General features: G+C 47.1%; 1 protein-coding gene across 1 annotated transcript; it reads left to right on the forward strand.

Moving 5' to 3' along the window:
- Nucleotides 1-2,631: 2,631 nt before the first annotated feature.
- Bif (protein phosphatase 1-binding protein bifocal) lies at nt 2,632-24,368 on the forward strand. The gene is made up of 4 exons (XM_076376480.1): nt 2,632-5,649; nt 14,781-14,954; nt 23,372-23,549; nt 24,002-24,368. The coding sequence occupies exons 1-4, from the start codon at nt 2,779-2,781 to the stop codon at nt 24,232-24,234; spliced, it is 3,456 nt and encodes a 1,151-aa protein (XP_076232595.1). The 5' UTR covers nt 2,632-2,778; the 3' UTR covers nt 24,235-24,368.
- Nucleotides 24,369-26,069: the final 1,701 nt, after the last annotated feature.

Raw genomic sequence — 26,069 nt, forward strand, 5'->3', positions numbered from 1 at the left:
CAACCGGCCATGTTACTTCGCGTGCTTCTCGTGACGCCAAAGATCGTGTACGTACTGTATGGGACACGATTACGTTTGTACACACGAGTTTCGAACGCATTTGGTTGTAAAATGAGGTTTCGTTTATCAATTACCATATCTGTAATACTCTTTTTCCTTATTACTAGGATTAGCATAAATCGTCGTCTTAACCTATGTCATAATTAGAAGTGATAGTGTTTTTTATTGAAAGAATTGTATAATACAAAAAGAGTAGGTTCGATACTTGTGTTACAAAATATTGTTATTGTATAAATTAAATAATTAATTGACATTTTTGCTTGGCCAGTGGATCGCAATTTATGCAAGTATCGGGGATAAAGAACCGTTGCACAAGCGACGAACCACTTTGGACGTAAAAGTTGCAGAAACGCCGGCAATTTACCAACCAAGTTTTGTCTAACAAAAAATCATTAAAACGGCATTCCAGATTTATCGATAACATCGGTGTATTGCGTTACTTGTTAAATCATATTAAACAGTTGCATAAGTTGCATGCGTTCCATGTAATGACTCGTAGGTATTTCTATGATTCGATGAAGCTTGCGATGCTTCATGAATTTTTCCCATTATTCAAACGTTTACTTTGCGCTGAGTTCCTTCCTTCACTTTCGTAGCGTATAATATATTTCGCGTCGTAATTCATAATTAGAGTTTCCCGTATAATTAGATCCCATACACGTTTATATGCATATACACGATCATAAACTCGTAAACGCAATTATAATCTATGAAGAGGCATGATTTTGCAGAATTAAACCTTTCACCGATTTCGTCGATAATTATCGACTGTTGTAGATGGCTCGTTGATATCGACGCTTCGGTCGATATACTCGAGAATAATTCGATATCGATGGTGGCGCAGTTATGTGATCGAAAGGCAATGATCTCGATACGGAGGCTAGCGGATGATTTACTTTCACTTCGAGAAAAATGGAAAGCTGCAAGGTTTAATTATTCTGATTATGTATTTAATAGCTTCTCAAGCGATGTCGTTTTTGATAATCGACAGTAACTCAAAACGATGAAAGGCACTTTATTTTTTCCATCTAATGCCAGTGTTACTACGCTCTGACAGCAGCTCCACACCGGAAGCGAACTATTTCGTGAACCAGTCGGGGCTGCACGATCCAGCGGCGTACGAAACACCAGTCAGCAGTGTAATGATATAATAACACCCACATACGCAAGAATTTCTCGCGTAAAGCGTGCAATGGACAAACATTCCAAGCGGGACTTGCGCGCGTGACGGAACACGGAGGAAACGGTTCGAGTGCTCGGGATTCCTCGTTTTAGGTCATCGTTCGTTCCGATTCTCAGATCCGCCGCGTTTTTCTCATAGTCATTATTATCCGTCCACCGGATGCGCTGCTCCCCCTTCGTTCTAAATGTGCTCAACACGTGTTCAATTTTTTCAGCGGGACCGCTCTAGCGATAAAGGGTACAAGGACACAGCGAATCGTGCTCGACCACGCAGCCATCACAAAATATTTATCGTGAAAAGCTTCTATCATGCAAAACCACTTTTTACATGAGATTTTCGAATGGTATCAAGACCTTCAGTTCATAATCTTAATCAGGTATAAAAACAACAGTAAAAAAAGAAACTTATTAACTTAACCTATGTACCTCTAAACTACTAATATCTTGTAAACCCATTATTATCAAGGGCTCAAGCGAAGCTCAGAAAAAGTTGAACAGAATCTCGAGGTCTGTGACCTCTTCATCCACTCGAAGCTTGAAGCAATTCATATTTCCCGCCCCACAGAAGTCGAGGCTCTAATCGCGATATACCCTCGTCCCCTAAGCGGCAGCGATTTCGATAGCAGTCTGCGGCATTCGATAGGAGCGGCTCGGTCGAAAGCGTGACGTCAGGGTGGTGGAGCAAGTCAGTCGCGAAGGAAAAGGGGCTGGGAAGAAGGGGCTGTAGGAGAGAGAGTGAGAGAGCGGATGGGTTCTGGCGCGAGGGGGCTGGTACATGGAGGCCTGGCGAGAGAGGCGAGCGATATCTCGACGAGCAGGCAGCCAGAGACAGGAGCGGAGTGCGAGTGAACGAGCGAGGACGGCCGCGCTCGCGTTTCGTCGGTGTTTTCCGTGTGGGTGCATGAGTGCGTGCGTGAGTGCGTGCTCACGGCTAGGTACTTTCGATTTCCAGAACGATTGGCGAGCCGTTTGCTTCGCCGGCCACGACGCCGCACCAGGAAGCGGACACGATAGTTAACCATGAAGTGAAACAGTACGTGCACGGTTCTCGAGTCAAGCCGCCTTCAGTCCTGTCAGTTCTCTGGTGTACACTGTACTCGTGCTACGCGTGTGTCGCCTCTCGCCGAACAGGTGCCTCCAAAACCTCTCTACCGAACTCTACTCTCACTTTTCTCTCGAAACTCTCCTCGAAAACTCGCGTCGACTGTGTCCTCGTTTCTTTACCGGCGAGTCGTCTGCCACGAGCAAAGTGTTCCCCCTCGAAAAATGAGATAAACGTGTGCTCCGTGAAGCTCGTGCGTATGCGAGCGTGCATATGCCGTGTCGCATCGATTTTTTAGCGATTAGTGAACAGCTGCTCGTACCTATCTAGGCGGGAGGGATTCTCGTGCGGACACGATGAGAACCGTGCGTCGTGTCTGAACGAGAAAGGTACACGTTCCTAGTACAGGGAGATCGGTGAACGAACCGAGAGGGGAGCTGCTCGCGCGGAGAGTCGGTCGGCGCGTTTGCGAACGCGCCCATCGCGCGTCCAACATGGCTACCGCCAGCAACGCGACGACGAGTGCCGGCGAGGCGAACGGCAGCAACGTCGTGCCCCAGTGGAAGAGGGACTTGATCCAGCGACGGAGGCAACAGAGCAAGGTTCTCGCGAGCAACGGGGCCAGCGTGAAGCTCTGCTCAGCGGTGATCGGCTCGTCGACGCCGACGGAGTCCCTCGACCCCTCCAACCACCAGGAGAAGTGCGTCGCCAGCAATGTGCCCTCGAGGACGCGCACGACGTCCAGTGGAGAGGACAACGGTGTCAACAGTGTCTCGAACAGCTCGTCTGCTAACGTTAGTGGCAGTGGTGGTGGTGGTGGAAGCGCCATAGCCGGTGTCGTTGTATCGTCTTCTCCGTTCTTCTCCAGAGGTCCGACGAGCGGCGCCACCGTCGGCGGCGGAACGTCACCCGCCAACAACGTCCCATCCACAGTCGCGTGCAACATGCGTCTCGAGGCGGATCTCTCGCTCTGCTCCGACTCGGAGGATGTCGCGAACGGCGCGCTGAGCAAGTCGTCGACGGAGATGGAACGGAACTCGCAGCACGGGGACGGGTCCGAGAACGAGGACGCGAAGGCTGCTGATCCGTCGCCAAACTGCGACGAGCACCGCATCGGATCTACCTGTAGGACCGCTAGCAAGGCGGAGAGGGACGTTTTGGCGGAGTTGTCGAGAAGTAAAGCGGAGATGGTGAAGAACAGGCCGCAGAGCGACGACGGGGAGAGCGACAGCTCGGAGGAGTTGCAGTATGGGCCTGGGATCGTGAATAAATTGAAAAGCAAGTATCTTAATCTTACTTTGAGGGAGATGAACAAGAGTCGCGTGACGGTGCAGCGCTTCCGGCGGGCAGCCAGCCTGGAGGATCTGCTCGATTGCGACGACGAACCTGGCGAGAAGAATGTGAGGAAATACGCGAAGAGAACTACGGTTGGGAGCAACGCGAAGACGGATAGGTATAGGAATGCTTCGCGAGGGAACGAGTCGATGAAACGCGCTAGGAGCGTGGAGACTTTGCTCAGGTACAATGGCACTGATGAGTCGAGCCAGGTACGCTTACCAGCGAACGGTCTGAAGCAAGAGCCAGTGAACGACCACATTATTCTGATAGATAGAAGCTCGGTGAAGATCGAGAGTCGGTTGAGCGAGTTGGACAGGCCGAAAGCGGTGAATAAGCCGAAGAGGATCAAACCCTTGCTGGCGGAGACGGAGCGGCCCCCGCCGGATCTAGTCAAGACCACCATGAGGATCTTCGAGGGTTCGGCGAAGAAGCTGAGGCCCAAGGGAGAAGTGGCGGCGAAGGTGGCCACCTTCAAGACCATCAACGACACGTTCAAAGCTCAGGCGCAGAAGAAGCTCGTGACGAAACCACCGGTTCAGCCCAAACCTTTCCTCAATGGAAATTCTAGACCAGTTTCGGGATCACCGAAGAAGATCGTGCTGCCGCAGAAGCCGACCGCTGAGTTAATCGAGACCCAGGAGGGTCAAGAAGAGTACCACATCGATGGAGTAATCACGGATCCCATCGTCCAATCTGTGTCTTCAGTAGTCAGCAAGTTCCAGCAGATCGAGAAGTCTCACTCGCCATCACCCTCACCCGAGCCATCCTTCAAGCTGAAATTCTCGCCTGCGCCCAGCCCCGAGCCTCAAGCCTGCAAACTGAAATCGTCCCTGGAAATCAGCGTGAAATCTCCGCCCGTGACACCTGTCCTCTCCCCTCGAATCGCCTCCCCTCGGCTGCAGAGTCCTTCGTCGCCGATTAAGGAGACGTCGAGGCAAGGTTCGCCGTGTGTGCAGAGCCCTCCGTCTCCAATGAAAGAACTGGTAAGGCAGAACTCCAGCCCGGTGCACAAACCGCCGCCGAGCCCCAGCAGGGAGCTGCTCAGGCAGATGTCCGCTCCGGAATCCGTGAAGCCTCCGAGGCCGCCTCCAGAGGAGAGTTTGGTGAACAGCAGCGCGGAACACCCGAGGCAACAGTTGTCGGAGAGGATACAGAGTCCTGTGGACAGCGAGAAAGCGGAGGAGTCGAAGTTACCGATCGATGAGGTGGTGCAGAACGAGGATGAGGTCGCGGAGGAGGTCGACGCGCCGAAGACCATCTCGAAGACGGCGCTGGAGAACATCGCGAGGACCGGAGTAACGATGCAGTTCAGCTTTAGCGATAAGCCGAACGTGAACAAGAGCTATCTGCCAGGCTTCAACAAGCAGAACGGCCAGAAAGCAGGAGACGAGCTAGCGAATGCGCGGAACGAGACCAAGTCGTCGTCGTTGGAATCCAGGGGCAAGTCGTTTTTGCCTGGGAACGCTTCCGTGAACGCCGTAACGGATCAGGAGACGGTATCTAGACTGCAGGAAAGGCTAGAGTCGGACAAGTGCTGTAGGAAGATCGACGAGAGCAAGGAGGATACCGAGGCCAAAGGGATCGTCGATAATAAACCGATCGGCGCTATCTGCAGCCTGGGCCAGATCAAATCTATGACCACGTCGTATTCTCCGAGCAACGACGCTAAGATAAGATGCCCGAAGACCAACGAATCTCCGCCTCAGAAGCAAATTGGGATCATCAGGCCTCTAGTGACGAAGACGCAGCACCCTCAGCAGAGCCTCAGCAATCGGGAGTTGGAGAAGAATTTGATAAATCGAGTGAAGAGCATAGAACAGCCGACCAAGGTGGTGGTTAGCCTGAAAAGCGCTGATGAGATTCAACCCGCGAAGAAATCTGGCTCCGGTGGCGGTGGACTATGGGAAACGAAGCCGTGGAACCAGCAGAACAACACCATGGTGTTCAATTTCAGCAACCGGAAGGACGTGCCTGATTATATCGAAAATGACGGACTTATTATCAAAAGGAAACGGGATAAACCGAAGGTGAGTCTCTACTAAATCTTTATCTTTATTATTTTTTTATCTTTAATCATACCTATTACATTATTCAGAGCGTTTCACAGTCGGATACCAAAATTTTCTTGCGTAGATATGACTGACTTTGAATTGTTGCTGAAATTTCATTTTATGAATACTTAAAATATCCCGCACTAAAGATACAGTGTATTATAACATGGAATCGAGTAACACTATTTGTTCATGCAATCTTCATTTTGAAGTGCTTCCTCTCTCAGTACTTCCTCGAAAGTTATCATTTGAAAGTCCACTGATTGCGTAAGCATCTCTTAATAGCAATCGAGAATAATAATGTTTTTTAGCAAAAACCTCCGAGAGATCGATCCGTGCTCTCAGTCAGCAGAATAGGAAACTTGTCTGTTCATGATTAAGATGCAAGAAGTTCGCGATCGATACGGTTCAATAGAAGCCTTCTACCGGACGACTTTCTTTTCGTTCATATACATAATTCAAACACATTTCACTTTCTTTAATATAGCGCGTTAAACAAAACCATCGTCATTCCTCGGTCCCTACGTGCTCCTCTTCAGGGTGCACGCAGAATTTCAAGTGATCACCGAGCATTCAAAGCACGCAGACACCTTTATCCAAAGCGTACTCGAAACTTATTTGTTTTCCGCTCTATCGTCGCGTTCGATGCGTCGTGAGATTGCATGAACAGCTGATATCTCCCATCAGAGACAATAATATAATCGCGTGCCTCATCAGAGTTCGAAGTTGAACGCTAGAATTAGCTCAGTCACGGTGAAACCGAGCATGCCCGATGTTCCATAAGAAAACGTCGGAAATTGGGATTGTAGTTAGCAAATTGACGATGTCGAGGTTCACTTTCTCATATTAGATAACTAAAAACTTCGATCCTTGTACCGATCATAGGTTACCCCATAATTTCTGCGAGTTTCCCATTATTCGCCAGCAATCTCTTTCTCTCTGAGTCAGAAATGTTTCGCTGCACGATCTTCGAAATCACTTGTGCTCCATCTAATGATCGTAACGGGGTCTTCGCGGATCGGCGTCTGGAAAAAGAAAAATGACCAGGCCGTCTCGATAAAAGACAACCGTTTAACGAACCGGAAACTGGAGCATGCATCGAGACCGCGTAATCTTTGTCGAACTGCACGAAACAGGAAGAATGCATGCGATATTTCGAAGACACTTCTCCGCGTGACACTTTCTTAGCTCGTTCGATCGACAAGAAAAAGATTGATTGGCCTTGGATCGATTCCCGGAATCCAGAAGGCGACGCATTCTTCTGCATCCCATTAGAATGTAATTTTCTTCTATTGAACTTCACGGCATACGCCCACTACGTGACGGCAGTGTTTAGTAAGTAACTTGGAAATAACTCCAATCCGCTTTGCGAAGGATTAGGAACCACTGTCCCTTCCGTACTTGGAGAAACTTTCTACGTCCATTCCGAATCTGCGCGTTTACGTTTAAGAAGACCCTGTTCGTCCCCTAAAACAATTGGATTACGTCTTCCCTCAGCCGCTTAACACCTACGCAAGTTTCGTACCGTGTTCTTGTTCGGTTTAAAGCCGCTATTGACAAGGGTGAGTGACGATACAAATTGGATAGCTTGTTCTGGAGTGTTTCCTTATCGCTGTTGATTTCCTAGCGTCAAATGTCTGCATTCTCTGCAGCTAAGTAAATAAAACACACGGTATGAATAATTGTTTTTTATTTAACGAGGGAATTTTTCTTATCTTTCCATTTTCTTGCGCAGAGGTTTGCTCATAAAAAGGAGCGATCATTGCCTTCTTCTCAACTTCCACCTCCCGTACGTTTACCTTTTTTCTTGGCAGAAAGTATACGATTACACGTGTACGTTTACGAGCAGATAAAATTTCGCGCAGCACGCGTAATTCGATTGATGACATGATGTCGCCAGTATTGGATTGCTTGTCCTCTAGCATCAGCTCGGTGCAGCCTACACGCTGCAATCCTGAAGATGCCGCAGCTGCTCTGACTTCCCGCGAGTAATTAAATGGAAATCAAGCGGCCGTAGATTGCGCTGTAACGAAGTTGCAGAGGCACGCGCGCTCTCGGCTGGCTGGAAATGAAATGAACGGTAGCGAATGACGATAATCGATTAAAGGTTTTCGCGTGGCTTGCGCAGGGGATCGGAGGAGAAAGAAGGATCATTCGATGGCTGAGATGCGCACGGATTAGTCGAGGGACATGATCGTATCGCGCGCAAGTATCCGCCGTGTTAATTAACCTTCGACGACCTCGTAATAATTACGCAATTTCGAGCGTTGCACCCAGGTGGCTCGCGCACCACGCGTGCAGATGCTTCTGATCATCGCAAGCTTTGTAGTTCGTCGTCATAAATGGTCTAATTAATCGGCGGAAATATCTGCAACTGGAAGGTACACGGGTTCGTCCGCAGAGGATGTAAAAGATTCCCTTCACTGACAAATCATCATTCCCTTCATCTGAAAATCTTCTCGAGAAATCAGGTTGTAGAACGATTCTCTATGCGTATCTAATCAATTTGTTGTTTCACATTTTCTGAAAGAAATTGTCAATCTTTGAATCCGCTACTTTCTCATTTCTGAATTCTATTTTCCCAAGGATGTTTTTTCACTCTAAACAATTACCTAGGACTTGGATAATTTATCTTCTCTTTCTCTTATAATTAATCGACTACGTTCAGAGAACATAAATGTTTAGCTGAAACAGATACAGCATCGCTGTTCATGTCATCGACGCTTACGCTTCCCTGCGATCATTTATTACTCGTACCTCGAAATGCCGGAACTAGTAGCTGATGCTAGACGATGATTAAAGAAAAAGAATGGAAAATGAAGTCGAACCGTCGAGACTTCCCTCCTGAAATTCCTGAAGGTAGCCGACTGGAAACGGTGCTCGTTTCGTAATGTAGGCGGAAAGAAATGAATTGTGGAGTATAGTATATTATGTTTATCGAATGCATTCGTCAGTACACGTGGTCTGAGGGTGCGCGTAATTAGCAGAAGGCCAAGACAGAAACGATGATTCTGGTGTCAGTAGACGTCAGGCAATCATCCTTCGACAGGACGCCGAGACCGCGTCCTGGCTCGGTAAATATGCTGACAACGCTGATAACACCGCATCGGTCTTTCCTCTTCCCTGACGAGGATCTCAGAGGATATCTTCAATTCCTCGAGAAGCGCAGTTTAATGGCGCGGTAACGGTACAGAATCTTTCACAATCTTTTGAAAGTTGATCCTCGGTGAAAGCAGAAATTACGCGGCATGTCTGCGTACTTTAATTGTGCCGCGGAAGCGACGAAAATCGAGGATCCACTTATTGAGGCACTTTAGGAAGCAGGTCCCAGAGACGGAACACGAAAGTGGCGTTCGCGCGATAATTGAATAGGAACGCGGGCTCTAACTCGCGAGGCGAACTCGCAAACTAGTTTCCCAGTTAGTTATATTATTGTTGTGCTCCAATGATCGTTCGATATCTCGGTTTCGTCGGTGGGAACGTGCGATTAGCGAGCAGTCGTTGCGACCATACAAGGACGCGAATTCCGGAAGGGAGGTCGACTAGTGGTTATGCATTATTGCGTAATCATTAAACGCGTTTCTTCGCTTTCTGTGTTATTACTGTTATCACGAATTCGCTCCGCAATAAACGGCCAAGCCTCTGATGTAACCTCGCGCGTGTTACAGCCAGAAAGGAAAAGCAGCTTCGTCGTAACGCGCATCGCCGCTGCTTTTCCTATCTTTCTGCTAGCGCCCTTCTTTGACCCCAGGTACCGTGATGTAATGTGCATTCCACGGAGAGAATAGGCTACTTAACGAACTTAGCAACAGGGGGAGAAAGTGGACCTTGTATTTCGTTGACTCGGAACTCGAACCCGGAACTTCCCGTGTACCTTGCGTTCACCTTACGCTTAGCTGGTCACCACTCGAGCTATCCTATCTTATCTCTGATTCTAGCCTCTATCATTACTCAGGCAGAGGCGAAGCTGTCGGAGCGAATTAAGAACAATCGGGAAGCTAAATTATCTACTCAAGCCGTGCCCCTTCCAAGAAAGCAGAATCAGAGGTACATAGGGCTGACTTGGAAGGGTACACGACGTTCCATACAGTTCCAATAAGAATAGGTTGATAGTCGTGTATCAAACAGCCTGATAACAATACCGAAAGAAAGACAAACAGATGGGTAACGCGTTCCTGGGCGAGAAGCCATCAAGTTTAGGGTACACGACGATGAGTCAGACGACTGTGTTTATCGATTGGTAATTAAGAACAAAGACAAGACAGCGCCCCGATATTGGATATCGGCTCGATGCGTCACGCCGTTTGCTGTTGACGTAGTCTGTCATTTTTTCGAAGCCATTCGATAAGAGGCTTCCATAGAGGTCACTGCAGCTTCAATTTGAATCGATAGATGCCCATGTGAGGTTGCAGTTTTGCAAGATTTAGCAGGGAAAGGAACGCAATGCATCCGTGCATCGCGTCGAGCACCACCGTTCTCTTTCGTTGCCAGCTTTACCGTATTATAGTCACGGTAATCGAGTTGAAGTCTCGAGAAGGTATCCTTGACCTTCTTTCCGTCGATAACTATTACTGTAGCCTGCTCCGCGTTTGCACAATCCAGATCGCGGTCTCCCTCGTATCGGGTTCGAATTCGCGCACCGATTCGTGGAACCCCAGGCTCGGTTCTTGCCGCGTAAAACTGTCAACGTAGAAATCTTATCTCTGTTGGCGATAATCGTTCGATACGCACGGATCGTATGGCCGCGTACCGTTCGACCTCCAAAATGAATGGCACGCACAGTTATCTCTGGATGGAAAGGTTTCTCGCAGACGGAGCAAATCGAATTCGCAGTCCCTCTCGATCGGCTGGCAGTCACGACCAGCCGTGGCTGGTTCTAGAAATCGCGAGGTAGAGGCTCGGATAGTCGAGCGACCGATGAAGAAATGGCATTCGCGTATCGTGCTCGGTGACATTCCATAAGATGCTATGGGAACTGCGGCGTATATGGCCGTCTCAGAGCGAGGCGATACACCATGCGACGAGAGAGAAGCTGCCGAGGTCCGTTATCGCGTTCTCTAGCCTCGCTCGTTGCGTCGGCCTTCTAAGGAGCATTGCGCTCTAACGATCGTGTTGCAACTGAATCAACCGCTACGATTTTTGGTATGTAGGCCGTGCGACAATGGCCTCCGAGTCCCTTTTCTTCGTCCTTGTTCTTCCTTCTCGGATCTGACAATGCATTCTCGCATAATCGACAGTGGAATTGCATCGTCGCGATCGATAGGAATTCGATCATCTAACGCACGTTTTTTCTTTTCCTTTTTTTTTTTTTTTTCGGGAATTCAGAGACATTTTATTTCTTTATTCACGAGTGATAAAGCCTTGGTACAGATATAATTAGTCGTATGAGACTACATAGGATTGTAATACTTTTAAAAGGCTATATTTCTTTGGGAAGCAATTTCAGAAGCGACAGAACCAGCTGGCTACAACGTTTATCGTGAGGTTGCTCGCTTTATCGGTTCATTAATCCCTGTGATGAATAATGATAATTCGTGCGAGTGCTATTATTATGAAAGGATACTAAACTGTTAAGTAGCCTCATAACTCGCAGCGATATTAGCGTGGTGTAGGATTTTTTCGAGCCATCTCGCGTGTACACGGTTGCCACGCGACTTATTAGAAGTCCATCCGCGAAATTAATTGCGCGAGGCGTCGAGCTTGAGCACGATCGTACGGGGATTAACGAGACAGAGTTTTAATGAACTTTTTCGCGTTCTTTGGGCGCCGAGTCGCTCTGCTCGCCGCATTCCTTCGACCCATTACCGTTTACGTTTTTATCGTCACGACGAATGAACGACAACGGCTCGTGCTTGCGATGCTGGTACTAGAAGATCGTGAATTTATCGATGGACGAATTTAGAGTCCAGGGAATCGATTTATCAAAGCGTATCCAGCAGGTTTATCTTCTCCGTAAACATTTCCGAGGCTCTTAATTGGCTGGATGGTAAATAAAGCCAGAGGCAAGGTCTCTCGACGACACTTTGTCCTCCATAACAGTGGAATCTCTCTTTGCCGTGACGAGCGCGCGTGAAACGGGCCCCTTCTCTTTCCGCCGGTGAAATTCAGATACTCGTGACCTCGTTTGACCTTGACCAGCTTGATCCTGACGGGCAAACTCGATTGGTAACACGGACAGCTGGTCGTAGGTCGAATTTGCATTTGCATACAGTGCTCGAGCGGCTGCACCGCGGTACCACGGATCGCTTCGTCCTCTTTTCAATTACGTAATGGATCCAGTTTTCTCCACGACTCATTGTGCGACTAATTCGAACGGATTCTACGGTCATATTACCTTCACGATAAGTAATGGAACCTGCATTGAACTTTGCCAGTTGCCTAAGTAAAATTAATCATAAATGAACGCAGGTTTCCTCGCTAACTTCAATCTTATTGTCCCCGCTTTCGCTTTAAAAATAGTAGCTGGAATACATGGAAATCTACGTTGATCATGACACCGTCTGAATCATTTACCCGCTACACAGAGTCCAAATTAGAAGCGTCTCGACAGCAGTGTCGCGTCGTCGTCGTGGGAAGCTGACGACGGGGCCGTTACAGTTTTTCGTCGCCTCGCGAAATGCGCAACCGAGACTGATTCATGCGATTTACCGCCGCGACGCCGACTAAGCGTGGTGGCGTTAACGACATCCAAGCCGACTGACGAATAAATTTGTCGCGTCTGCGAATAACAGCGCAAGATAAAACGGGGGCGTGGTATCTTGCACAATTTTGTCGTCTCCGTCCCACGGCGGCTAGAATTGACGGCCCGAGAGGAAAAACTTCGCCGAGGGTAGAACAAAGGGGAGAAAGTTGCGCTTTGAGAGAGCAACGCCGAGATAGAATCAGAGCTCCTCGAATAAAGCAGTCATTGTCTGGAATCGCGGGATCGCGAAAGACTTTAGGGTCTCGTTAAAGATGTCTCCTCGAAATCGGAATTAAGAAATTACGAGTCTGCGCTCGTAAACGCTGTTATCGAATCTCGCTGAAAAATTAGACGAGCCTCGGCGAAACGTGCATCCGGTTGCACGTGGCATCCTCGCGTGACGACATATCGATAAGGACGCGAGCTTCCTCCAGGCGCGAGTATCGCGATTTCGCGGTCGTTTTTTCCTCCTCGACAATCTGTGGAGGGAAACGCTGTGACACTTTCGATAAGAGTTTTCTGTTCTCCTTGACGCTCTTTGTTTACCATGCATTTCGTGCTTGTGTACGATGCAGGGAATGGAGGAAGCGAAACTAGGAGGGATGGGCGACGCGTGCACGCGTGTCGAGCTCAGGTGCATTCGCGGACCGTGATCGCATGCGATCGTCGGACGACTTGGACTCGCAGAGGGTTCAAGGCTCAGTTTGCAGGACTAATACCTCGGTGTGCTGGGAATAATGAAGAGAAACGTCTTGGGAAGTTCTCATGAAGTCAGGAACCTCGTCCTTAAGTTCATTATCGCTCCCCTTGCTTCTCTTTAAGTAATCGTTTCGCGATCCCTTCTTTGCTTCGATATTACCGCGACCTTCCGATTCTTTAATTGCACACTCGCGTGAAGAGGTTTATGGACCGAGATTCGGAGCAGTATATTACCTGGCTGACATATAAACTCCAGACATTGTGGGCAAAAGAATCAACTGGTGTAATCGGTAGCTTTATTTACGACACCGACGCGTTGAAGTTAATTCTAAGTTGTCAGAGGTAATACGTCTACCTGGATCGGTGTAGATACTCTGTAAATGCGGCCTGAAGAATTTTTCTCACCTTATCTCGTGGAATCGCTTGCATAATACGCGACACAACAAAGAGATGGCCAGTGCACCGCGGAGCAGCGGAAATATTCGATTACTTTTTTCTCACGGTGTCATCGATAAATATTCATCAACATATCAACGATGGCACGCGGATAAATGATCCCCGTCGTGTGCTATCGAGCAACGAATCGGATGCTATTTTCCACACTCGCTGGCCGTCCTGGAAACGCGCGTTTCCAGCGGTCGTTTTCGAAACGAATGGCTCGCTTGTCAGGAAGCATTTGGCTTGTCTCTCGTCCGGTGATCGATAATCCGAACGGTCGTTCGTGATCGATATCTTCTCGTTCCGGTGCATCCGAGGCACGTTATATTCAAATGGAGACGTTGCGTTACACGGCCCCGATCTCTGCTCGTCCGTAATGCGGCTTCGCGTTATGATCCGTGACCGCATTTTTTCTTAGATCACCGTTCAACCCGAATTCCCGTCACACCGCAGAGAGAAGCGACGGCGGGCGGGAGAAGGAGGCAGAAAGAAATTGTAGTCAATAATAAAAATCACTTTCGAAAATCTCTCGACAGAGGCGGAAAGAAATGGACCGGAAATCAATCGATTGCTCCAGCGATTTCACGCGCGATCACTCCTTGAGTCTGCAGGAGAGATTGATCAATGAATTCCATAAACATCGTAGATTCTGATTCTATAGGTTGCCCTCTGTTATTTCCAGAAGACAGCTCTTTTTGCGTGGATCGTGGGTTCTAGAAAATTACTTTTCCTTTTCGTTTACCTCCATACATGAAAGCGGAAAGGGGGGACGCTCGATAGCTACCGTGCTTTTTGTTTTCTATATCCAGGTAGAAAATTATTGGGCACCTCTCTGCTTCGAAAGGAAAGGTATTCGAAGGACAGTTCGATGCGTGTCGAAGACGCGTTCGTGCGGCTTTTCGGTGAACTCGGTTTTCAAATCGACAGGATGTTCATTCACAGAGTAATTGAAAGGCGACGGATGCGGGCGAGTAAAGCAAACGGTGTGCTATTTTGTTTTTGTGTCTCTTATACATTATTCGATTCTGGAAGGAAGCTGTAGATGAAGGTTACGACGAAACTGTGACAAGTGTTGCTCGTGCTTTTTGAAGGGTTTGCCACGGGATATAAAATAGCAGTGAATTTTTGACTCGACAAGTTTCAGTATGGCAAAGTCGAAGGAGAGACCCTCTCGAGCACGCGTTTTCTTGGAATTCGGTCGACGAGACTCTCGAAAGTCACCTCGCCGGATTCCACGCGTGACGATCCGATTTCGAGAGCTGAATTTTCTTTTTTCCTTGGGCCACAGGTCGGCGAAGGTGGCATCATAGTTCTGGACGCCACGTTGGACGCGTCGACGACGGACGACGCCGAGTGGGACCTCGCTGGTGGTCCACCCTCACCTTGCGACGTAACCTTCTTCAACGACAACGTCCTCATCAATGGCCGCAGCAACCTGTCGAGGACGCCACGGAATCACAAGGTGAGTGAACTGAAACTTTTCTTTTCCGCGAACGTTCTTGGAAAGTTCTCGTAACGTTGAGTAATCGAATTGGACACGAGGGAACGCGACTGCTATGGAATACAAACTTCGAGACTGGACACTCTGTCAGTCGACAGTCAATTTTCTACAACCGCCAATAAAGTAAAGGAACTTTGTAAAAACTTTAAAAGCCTCGAAGAACTCTATCGCTACAAGCCATCGACGTTAATAGATATCACATTTATTGACACTTCCCTATTGCTTTTTTCGGCCAAGAGATAAGGGAGGAGTGAACCTCTCGCGAGTGGCTAAAGGCACGTTATCTAATCTAATCAGCTGCAGCTCCGTTGTTGGAATGACGCCGCGGGAGCTCGCTTAAGTCGAAAAGCAAGCAACGTAACAGAGTAACCAAGGCCCTCCGTTCGTCGTGGGAATGCACTTTCCCTCGTTCAAAGAGATTGTAAAATATTCAAGGGCGAGACGGCCGCGTGCCTGCCTTTCAATCTTTTTCTCCCTTCGGTCTGGTCGTTCGTTAGTTCGAGACCCTTCACATAGAATTTTCGGTGCGCTTTTTGTCCCCCACTGAAAAGAAACGTCCCAAGATCGAATTAAATCTCCTGCTTGGTCTACCAGGCCGTATCGTCATAGATTATCACGGATTAAAATTCCTTCTTTCCCTGTGACAGCGTAGATTGGAGGATGAGAAAACATTCAGGCTGTTTATACTAGAAGTTGCGTGATCTCTATAACACCTCGTCATTGAGATTAGTTATCCATGTGTACATCGATTCGCCAAGTAGTCGAGCAAGTCATCCTTTGATTCTATGCAATTAAGACCTCGCAAACTAACCGTCCTTTCATCGTCATCCTCTCGCAAGGCACCTGTCTGCTGGACAAACTTCTTCCTTATAGAAGCTGATCCTTCCTCGAGATTGTACTTCGGATTTGTACACTGGCTGAAGTTCAACGAACCCTCCTCGGCGAAAACTCGCAATCGACAAGTTTCGGTGGAACAGGTATCCCGATGCCCGAAGGCTCGCTTTACGCGTTGCTTGAAAGCGGACTAAACGATACTCTCCTTTCGAACTACAGATAAACGTTCTAAATAATTAATGTGCTATAAAATCGTATTGGCGCGTCATTAATTTTCACGGCCCAAGTTCCCCCGCGAGCAACTATGGCAGATAAAATTGCCGTTGAATAGCCTTCAAGATCGATTCGCCGAGGAGGAACTTTATTGATCAACGTGTACATTTTTCGAAACATGTGGTTGCTAGGAAGAGATTCAACGTTTTTACAGTCACCTTGTTTCTTCGTGCCTGTAAGGTACTCTACTTATTTTAGTCCTAATTTTTGGAGAGTGCTGCCTGATCACATTCTCTGAAACATAGGCTTGGTATTCACCAAATAGTTCAAAGTTGAAAGGGTTTCTCCTGTTTCGTCAGTAGCTTCGAGAGATCCAAACGCCTGGATGGCCGACTTTCTCACGAGTCTCTCGCGTTTACGCGGATTCCCGTGACGACAGAGCGACCATCGCGGCTCGCCTATTACCGATGCCGATTTGCAAAGTAAAAGTAGCCGACGCGCAAACTAACAGCCGATTTTCGAGCGGCTCGTCGGACGAGTTAATCTACCGTAGCTTCATGGGAACGCGGCAATACGGTCGACTCCGTTTCACGCTCGTCCAGGACATAGAAACGATATCTCTTTCGCGATAGAAAAACTGCGCGCGTCGATTCCGGGTTCGACGAGACTTTTCGCGGCGAAAAGGTCGTAGGTAAATTGTCTTAGTTTTCCATCCAGACGATCAGAAGGTAATTAATATTCGCGAAAAGTGAAAGCAAGTACATATTTTTCGACTCGACGAACTATTCGCTCTATAATAACTCTGTACCTCAGAGCTAGAGTAACTCAAGTCCTTTTTATTACCCATTTATTAACATAGTATTCGAAGTAGTTTATGCTATTAAATTTCCTTCACTTGCAGAGTAACTTAACTATATTCCTACTATTCTAATAAAATGAAGAGAAACTTAATTTTGAAACAAGTGGATTCTGGCTCCGAGGTACAGGACTCCTGTGCACTTTAATGGAAGCGATTCATCACTGGACAATTAGTTTCCACGAGCCACCGCGTTTAGACTCGTTATTTGTTTTCATTTCAGCGTCCAATAATTAGAGCCACACAAGATCCCTCACCTTTTAATAACGTTACGCAACGGGCCGATACGAAAAATGGAAACCGGTAAAAGAGGGAATTTGCATATTCGAAAGTTTCTAAGGAGCGATTCCAGAGAAAACGCTGCGAAGTATTTCGCTTTAAAAGTGAGCGCACGCTGGCGTCGCGGTTATTGTCCGACGATCGATCTTCCAGTCGGTCCCCGCCGAGGAAACTGATATCCTCTGAATCGATTGTTCGCCGATGCGTCGTATTTCCTTCGGATTTACTTCGGCGCACGTCGACCGTATCGGATCGATAGAAACGCTGGACAGGCTATTATACGACATGGAATTCCGAGCGACTCGAGTTAATATCGAATAATTCTTGGACAAGGGAAACGCGGCAGTTCGCTCGACGACGAGGCGTTGCCCAGGATTCTGGTCCGTTAACGCGGTCGTCCTACTAATTCCTCGGCTCTCGATCAAGAGATCGTAAAGGCGCTAGAGGAACGCGGGAAGTTTAATTTCAAACGATATCGAAAACGGTAAAAGACGTTTCATTGGCGAGTCGATAGAGGCTTCGCAGTTAGCTCACTTAAATACCTTTCCTTTAAAACACTGTTAATCGAAAGCAAAGCTACGTATCTGCCCATAAACGCAGGCCTCGCGTTAGGCTTATCCTCGAGACGCGAAACGCGCGTTTTGCTCAGATTTTTTCGCGCCGCGAGCTAATAGAGACCCGCCGATCGCTTCCACGCTATATTTTAATTTTATTGAAGACACAGGAATTCTAACGGTGAAAAATTGCATAGTAGAAAATGCACGGGACGACGTCGCGTTGCTTAACCGATTTGCATCTACGTTGGAAAAATTGAAACTACGCCTCGGTTACTTAACCGCGCGTGCGTTCCATCGTTTAAATGCCCGAGCGTTTTCCCTGATGGCTTTCAAAATACTCTCGGAATCGATTCGCGGAAGAGGTTTTCTTCGACGAAAAAATTGGTCCCGCAATTTTCCGATTCGACGCGGCATGAAAAAGCCGCGAGATGGAGAACTTTCTGGGAGGCGACATCCTGTAAACGAGGATATGGGTAGACACGATAGCAGTTTGTTGCAGCACGGCGTCATAGATAATTCGTTCTTTACGATCCACTTTGCTCCGCGCGTATATCTTACAGTTTCACCTCACAAACAATCGATTTTATTGTCGATACCTGTCTCCAGCGAAATCCTAGGACCATAAACCGCACGTGTCTAGCAGGCGTGCAACGCGCGACGGAAAAACGCAGGGGAACAAAGAAAACAGTCGTGTGAAACTCACTGACCCTGTTCTCGGGTCGAATATTTCAGAGCGCAGATTTCTCTCCTGAAATCGAAGACGCGCAAACAATAACGCAACAAGTGCATGGCAGGAACGAAGTTCTCCTCGTTCGCGTAATGCTACAAGCACGTGATAACGCCAAATCCGTGAAATTCGGTGGTGAAACGAACGGATGTCCATTAAGTCGTTAAGTATCGAAGGAATTCTCTTTAAGTACAGTTATCTCCTGATGAGAGACCGCAATAGCTTCATCTGGACCTTCCTCCTCACGCTCGTTAATGATCTTGTTAGCAATCGTTGGGCTCATAATGATCCCAATAAAAGAGTTATTGATTTGTAAATTTATATCCCAATTAAGCTGGAGGAAACCCTTTTCAATAGGAGGGATTTACAGAAATCAGAGATAGGATACAGCGATTAATCTCGACCTGGCTTCCACGTTTATTTCTTTATAAAGAACAGGAGGACTTCTTGTGATCGATAGTGATCAACAAATTCCACACATAACTTAACATTAAAAGTCAAAGTAGCAAGGAAAGGCATGCGTACTTTGAATTTGGAAAATATTCGAGAAAAAATCGTCTTCATACTACATCTTCAAGTTATTCGCAGTCCAAATGCTACTGCTTCTGCAGGAGTGCCAGATCAGCGCTCTCTAATAATAACAATCCATGAGAGGTAATAAACGATATTTGTGCAAATATATCGTCAGAGATGTTGCGCTTAGCATCTGATAAGGCAGACAGTCGCGAACGCAGCTTGGTCGCGATTCAAGGCTGCGGTCTGGGGGTTTTATACCGAGCGACACCGAGTACTCGGTCAACTGGCATCGATCTTCCACTCGAGATCTCGCTCGTGGATTATATTATTAGCAAGTTAAATCGACAGGACGAACCACCGTCTATCTATCGGTTAGATCGACCGCCCAGGAGCTTGTCGCTTTCACCGAACGATATTTCGCTCGTTTTCGCACAGTACAGTAGATTTTGCGCAATGGATTGTCGAAAAACATTGCTGATAACGCGGACCGTAAATTTGTCCGTAATTTGCGTGTCAGATTTATCTATAGACCAATGGATGACAGAAAAGATATGTGACTCCGCGAGTGGCTGCACGAATTTCGTAGAAGTTACGATAACAAGGGCGTCGTGACGACAGTGGTGCAGGATTGCATAATTGTGTCGCGCAAAACAAAAGCTGTGCTCGATTTTTTTCCAAATAATCGCTGCGTTCGACGATGACGCGTTGCCCGCTATAATCGCGCCGCTTGATTCGCTGAATTAGCTAGCATGAAATTTGCCACGCGGACTCGTCGCGGGATTTGTTGACAATCGTCAGCGATTCTTGAATCCTGGTCTCATCTTCTATCCTTGACTGAAAATAGGTCGCGAATTCGAAATTTTTGTTTACACGGCCTCCTTCTACAGCGAGTAACATTTGCGCCATCGTTTCGAATGGAATTTCTGCGCCGATCTGCGCTTGTTAAGAGGTCGAATTTGTTTATGATCGAGCTCACTGATTTGTAACGATTCGCTAATTATTCGAAAGCTTAACGTTTCAGAGCCTTGCACTTGGAAGGGTTTGACGGACGTTCTACGAATTTCTTCTCAGTTTCTTATTCTCCTTACTCTCGTGGTCGTCGACCTCTCGTGTCGTCAGTTCTCGCACCTATTGCAAAATCGCTTCGTTCTTGAGAAAATAGCCTGCTCGCTAATTCCCTTTCCTAATCGTGAAGCAGTTACAAAGTCTCTGTGCACAGTGTCAGGCAACGCTGCTTGGAGCGACTGGCAGGGAATGAATTAAAATTTTTAATTTCCCTTCGTTAATGAAAAAATAAGCGGTTGGCTGCTTCCACAGACCGTTATGGGGAATTCTTTGACGCTATCAAGTTGAATGGGACACCCGGTAGACGAATAAATCTTGCATGCGACTGCTCATAAATACAGCGCCGCTTTGAAGCCTCTTTCGAAGGATTGTACCTGTTGTGCATCATCTCTGAATAGATCGGTGCTCGCGGCGCATATGCAAATGGTGAAATATACAAACACTACTGAACTCGCAGGCAATTTGCTCTAACGTTAAGAACGTATCGATGGAGTAACAGGACTCAAGTCGATCCGTCTAATTGACGGCGAGCCGTGAAAAATGATTACGAAAACCGCTATAATCGCTTGTCGCTGTGGCCTTCATCCAAGGCTCCATTCCTTAAAATCCATCCTGTGTATCGAATTTCAGAAGAATGAAAGGGTCCCATAGTTAAAACCCGCGCAGGTTTTCTCGTTTAAATTGAATGCAAGAAGAATGACCGGCTCCTCGCTAGGTCCTTGAATCAGCGCAACCTCCCTGGGCTTTAATCTTGTCAGCGAGAGGAAGATTACGGGTCTCGCGGGACATAACGGATGCGTTCGCGTCTAGTTTTTACCGCGGGGAGCAAGCTTTATGTGTCCATTTAACGCCGTCACAGAGCAAGAGGCGCGCGGGCGTCGGGGGTGCAGGGAGCTGCGTCGCGACGATAAATTCCTGGCCGCTTTTATGCTGCTCGCCGCGTGGACCGACTCTCTGGCACCGAGAAAGGGTACTGCGTTACAGGTCTCGTTTCCCTCGCCGTTTCAAAGCCCCTACACGTATCCCCAGGCTCCACGCTGTTAAACTTTATGCTAAACGTTCGGGAATTATCGACCATTTCCAGATAAACGGGGTACCACGCGTCGCGGAGGGAAGGTTGCGAGAGTTACGAGGCTCTGGTTGGACCTCCCTTCCCCGAGCCTGGACTCGGCGCAATTTTCGTTGAAATTTCGGAGCGAAACGACCCGAAGCGGCCGCATTCTGGATGCGTCACGAGGCCAGCGCATGTAGGACGCAAAATGTAACGCGCACAAATGCGTAAAAGCCCGTTTAGCTTCCTCTTTCTATTGTCCCTCCGGCGATAAACTGTTTCCTTTCTCGCAAACGATAACAGCCGCATTGTTTGTCCGTTGGAATCTTGTCGAAAGTTAACAGCCTGTTCGTGACAGCCCCGACATTCCTCCCGCGCTGGATTCGCTCGCTCGCCGTCGAACGGAGGTCGAGCAATTTCTGGAGGTCGTTAAAAGCTCGATAGGAGCGTCCCGAGGCCTGGAGCGCGAACACGCTTCGAACCCTGGGACGCGTGTTTTTTATCGATCGTAAACATGCAAAGCAGAACGGGACGGTGTCCTTACCACGAGATTCCCGTTTATTTCTGCTCTTAACGAGACGAAAAGAACGCGGCTCGTTCGCGGAAGCTTGGCTCTGTTCTTGAACGCTGGATGAGATTGATGGGCACGTAAAGACGTTGCTGAAAGAGGAAAAGTCATGGTTCTGCGTTAATGTTACACGGAGGAACGCGTGCCTTCCGGGTGTGCGCGAAACTTGAAGCGTCTTTGTCATTCCGTGGACTTTTACGCGCGAGCACGTGTATTTGCAGGCACGCGTACACTTTGCGTAAAGACTCCCCTGGCTCTGCATTCGAAGTAGATTTTACGGTAGAGGAGGCACGCGAGCAAGCGTTCGCACGACATAAAAGGTTTACTCTCTTTTGAGGGTAGCCCCGGCTCGCAGTTTTCTTCGTGAAAATCAATATTCCGTCGACCAATGGGCGTAAGCCCCGATGGTTTCCATGCATCTCGGTTCGGGGAACGACTTGACACTCGTTGCACGCTAAACACGCTCCACACGATGGCAACGCGACTTTCCATCTTGATATTTGCCTCTGGCTAACAGCAGACGCGTTGCGTTTATTTACGCTGCCATTTTCGCGCCAAGAAGAAAGCCTTTCCTTCGCACACTTCTCTTTTATCTTCCTTTTATTTCGCGTCGTTTGCAAACGTTCGCAAACTCGCTTTGCTCAACGCGGATGGACAAGTTTCGTGGCGAAATTCGCAAATGAGCCGATTCAAATTTATTCCGTTTTGAAACGAGATACTCTGAAGACCTTCTAGTATTGTCACGATCTCTCGAGCGAAAATGCTGATTGGGATTTATGGGACGAGGATTTTAGAAAGTAGCGTGATCGGACGATCGGCTGTAAGCATTTTTTCCTTCGAAGGTTCAGGATTTGTACAGTCGAGACACTCGCGCGAACGATGAACCTTGATGAACACGGAGTCTCGACTCATCAAGCAGCATCGCCGTTTCCGTTTTATTAGAGCAATATCTCGACTTTGATAACGTTCAAAGTGAATGTGTATAATTAGCCTAAACGAGTCGCCAGTCTCTAGTCGAAATAATCGTCGGTACTGTTACCTTGGCAAGCCTAAAGGCTAAGCATTTATCCTGTTACTCCGTGTTCAGATGCTATCCTATGCTCCACGCTGTAGACAATCATTTAACGGCAATTCGAAATAATTGAAAATTAGTGTACCCCATTTATTTGTAATTTTCTTCCATGAAAGAAATTGTTTAGTCCAAAAAAAGTGAGTAATCCTTCGAATGATGGTTCTCTGTGATAACAGATGCGGGATGAATGGCAAACGCGGCTGCCAACGTGTCTCTAGAAAAAAAAAATTGCTTTCTCTTTTGATCACATCCGTGGAGAAGGAGCGAACGAGGAGGCGATGTCCTCGTCCATAGTCGAAAAATCACCGAGTGTGACGGGTTACTGTTATTCCAGACTGCACGCCGTTGCTAGCCGTTGTTTGTTCTTCCCGTGTCTTGTTTGTGGCTGGCTACGCATATCGCGCAATATATGTACCGCGGAAGATGCGTGCCTCTTTCCGCCATAGCTGTCTCTTTAATGATAGTCGCGTGCCACGAACGCATTTAGCCTTGGCTAATGTTTATTGCCGCACCAGACTATGATCCAACGTCCTAATCGCTGTTGTCCAGTCGCGAAACGCTGCTGTGACCATTTCATTTCATTACGCAACTCTCGTTTGGTCATGACGATTAAAATATGTGACGATTGTGTTTGTTTCAGCATCGGATACAATTCGACGACACGGCCACGCGCACCTTCGAATACCCGAGCGAGGCATCGATGCTCGAGGGCGAGAGCAGCGTGGATGGCGAAACTTCCGGTTCCGTCGAGCAATCAGCTCCGATCAGCAATAAAACGTCCTCGACCAATTCGTCGACGAGTATGCCGACCCTTCTCGGTAATTCTAATCGTTACTTCTCTCTGCAACCGATAACAAGTCACTCTCTTTTCGTTCTTCAACGATAGAAATGAGTCCTTATCAATCGTGTTATCTTCGGTGCGAAAAATACGTTCTCCTCTTGTTTCCATTCTTTTACAGAAGCAGCGATCACGCGGAACGTGATATCTCGCGTGAAAAGCTACAGTCAGTTGCAATTTCTCTTAAATGTCGATCCTGTAACTGAGTTCGTAGTGTAGATTAGCTCCATGGATCCTTTGAAACGTCCCTGGCCCATCCTGCACCGACATTCCATACAGTTCTCGGACCACTTTCTACTTAGTTAGTTATCCATAGTTATCCTTCCAATTTTCAATTGGTTTCTTTCGTTTTTCCTGCTTTGCGTTATTTGTTGCCCGCTCCTTTAGCATAGAGACCGTAGCGTGCTGATAGCTAGTGCTTGTTCCCCGCAGGTGGTGGTGGCCTAGCCAGCTACACGCCTAGCAAAGTGGATTTGACATCTGAAGGCTTCGAGTTGGGTGTGACCAGGGCCGTGTCATCGAGTTCTTTGACGCCGACCTCGACCTCTGTTTCATCGGCAGCGGAGCAGCCAGAAGACGAGACGGGCACAGAGGTCGACTATCTGAAACCGGCTCAGGACGCTGGGGCATGGGGCTCCGAAACCACTGGCGATCTCCTCTACTGATGTGGCTGCAACGCGCCATCGAAAGCTCGCCAGAAGCTCAAAACTTCTCGGGGAGAGCCTGGAATCCCAAGTTCCAACAACTAAAAAGACTAATTACAAAAGTATTTTTTCTTTTCTTTCTTCGCGAGCACGAGAGAAAGAGAGTAGCCTCCTCTGCAGAAGTGGAGCGATCGCTAGACGTGTCTTCGAACGCGAGTGACGAAAGCTCATATGTGCGAGGTAGCGATCGCCAGAAATGTTCTTTTCCACGGGAAAACACCTTGCGATTTACTTTGGTAGCAGAGCTGCGCGAGGAGGAATCAAAAGGGATAAACGTTCGATTCGCGGACGTGTCGTCAAACGTTATTCTTAGCTAAATAAGTAAAGAAACAAGAAGAGAGAAGATGAACAGTATCATTCCAAGTATATGCATTTACTTTGTATTACTATGATAACGAGGTGAACAGACTTTCCTAAATATTGAGGTAACTGAAACTGCCAAGGTACGTCAGTGCTTTTTTTCTTTTCTTTTTTTTTTTTAAATATTAAGCATTTCAAACGGAGAGCCCAGTGATCGATGAATTTCTGTGGGGCGGATGGAGAGAAAAAGAAAAAAAGAGCATATCACCCTTTTGGCATATTTTATAGCAAACAGAGAGAAGTCGACGATGGAACTGAACGATTTTGTAACCTTTTTGAGATTACTTTAATACTAAGCAGTTAACACATTTTGAGCCGCCATTCAAAGGCCAGGCATTTTATGCAAGACTTTTAGAGAAAAAAGATCGATTGAGTATAAGGAAAATTCGATCGAAAAAGAAAAAGATACGAAAATTGTCGAATTTAGATTTGTAAAAGTTTTTGCCAAAGTAGAACATAAGTCTACTTAGTATACATAATGTATGTACGTATAAGTCGAAGTTTCAGTCCAGAGATAAATGTAACAATTGTAAATTCCAAAAATTCATTTATACTGGAGGTATGTTAAACCATACTAATATTTCATACAGATGCTCAAGGTTCGTTCATACTCCAGTGTAGATATATATGTTACAATCTTGTTTCGTTAAATTTGTTTCGCTTTTTGTTTCTTAACTATTTGGACGAGGACCAAAAAAAAATTACTAATTATAAACTGTTTCGATACGAGAATTTTTTTGGAGGAAAATGATTATTTGTTCATGGTGAGTGTTTAATTTTAAGCGAATGAAATTTTGTACATACTAAATTATTGTCGGTCTCGAAGTTCCCTTCGACATTCGTACACATGTTCGAACACGAAGACTGAATTAACTTCGAGACCGATTTTATGTGTACTTTTGTTTCTTCTTTGTTGTCCGTGTATGCGTTCGAGAGACAGTAACACACGTCGAAGTATTCGAAATTATGTTGAATCGCGTATTAAGAGTTTGAAAGTATGATTGAGACAGTATGGTTAATTTGATTAGGGATTTAATCGCGTGATCGCGGACTGATTCAAGGTGAAACGTGCGATACGACGACGACGAGGATGATGATGATAATGGTGATAAAAAAAAGGTGCATTTATACACACCGAATCGAACCAACTAATGTGTTCTAATTTCTGTTGCCGTATTTAGATGCTAGCCGCGTGTTCCGCGACATAATTAATATCGCTTTCCACTTAATTACACGTTATCGTTCGATCAATGCTTGATGGGTCTGTGTCACAGCGTTGCATTTTACACTGTGATATTCTTTTGTTACTTTTCCTAGTATCATCGATATATAATAATAATTGCTTCCCGATCGTTTAAGGAACAGTACCGTGTGTCGACCGCTCAGTTTGTATTTCTACTATAATACTATGTACGGAGTAAACGAGATTACGTTAA

The sequence above is a fragment of the Calliopsis andreniformis genome, chromosome 4 (genome assembly GCF_051401765.1).
Source record: "Calliopsis andreniformis isolate RMS-2024a chromosome 4, iyCalAndr_principal, whole genome shotgun sequence".
NCBI lineage: Eukaryota > Metazoa > Arthropoda > Insecta > Hymenoptera > Andrenidae > Calliopsis > Calliopsis andreniformis.

What these genes read in the sequence shown, in the direction of transcription:
- Bif (XM_076376480.1), top strand. Translation starts at nt 2,779, where the DNA reads ATGGCTACCGCCAGCAACGCGACGACGAGTGCCGGCGAGGCGAACGGC. An exon ending in GGAAACGGGATAAACCGAAG is followed by an intron (nt 5,650 to 14,780) that starts GTGAGTCTCTAC and finishes CTTGGGCCACAG; the next exon opens with GTCGGCGAAGGTGGCATCAT. An exon ending in GGACGCCACGGAATCACAAG is followed by an intron (nt 14,955 to 23,371) that starts GTGAGTGAACTG and finishes TGTTTGTTTCAG; the next exon opens with CATCGGATACAATTCGACGA.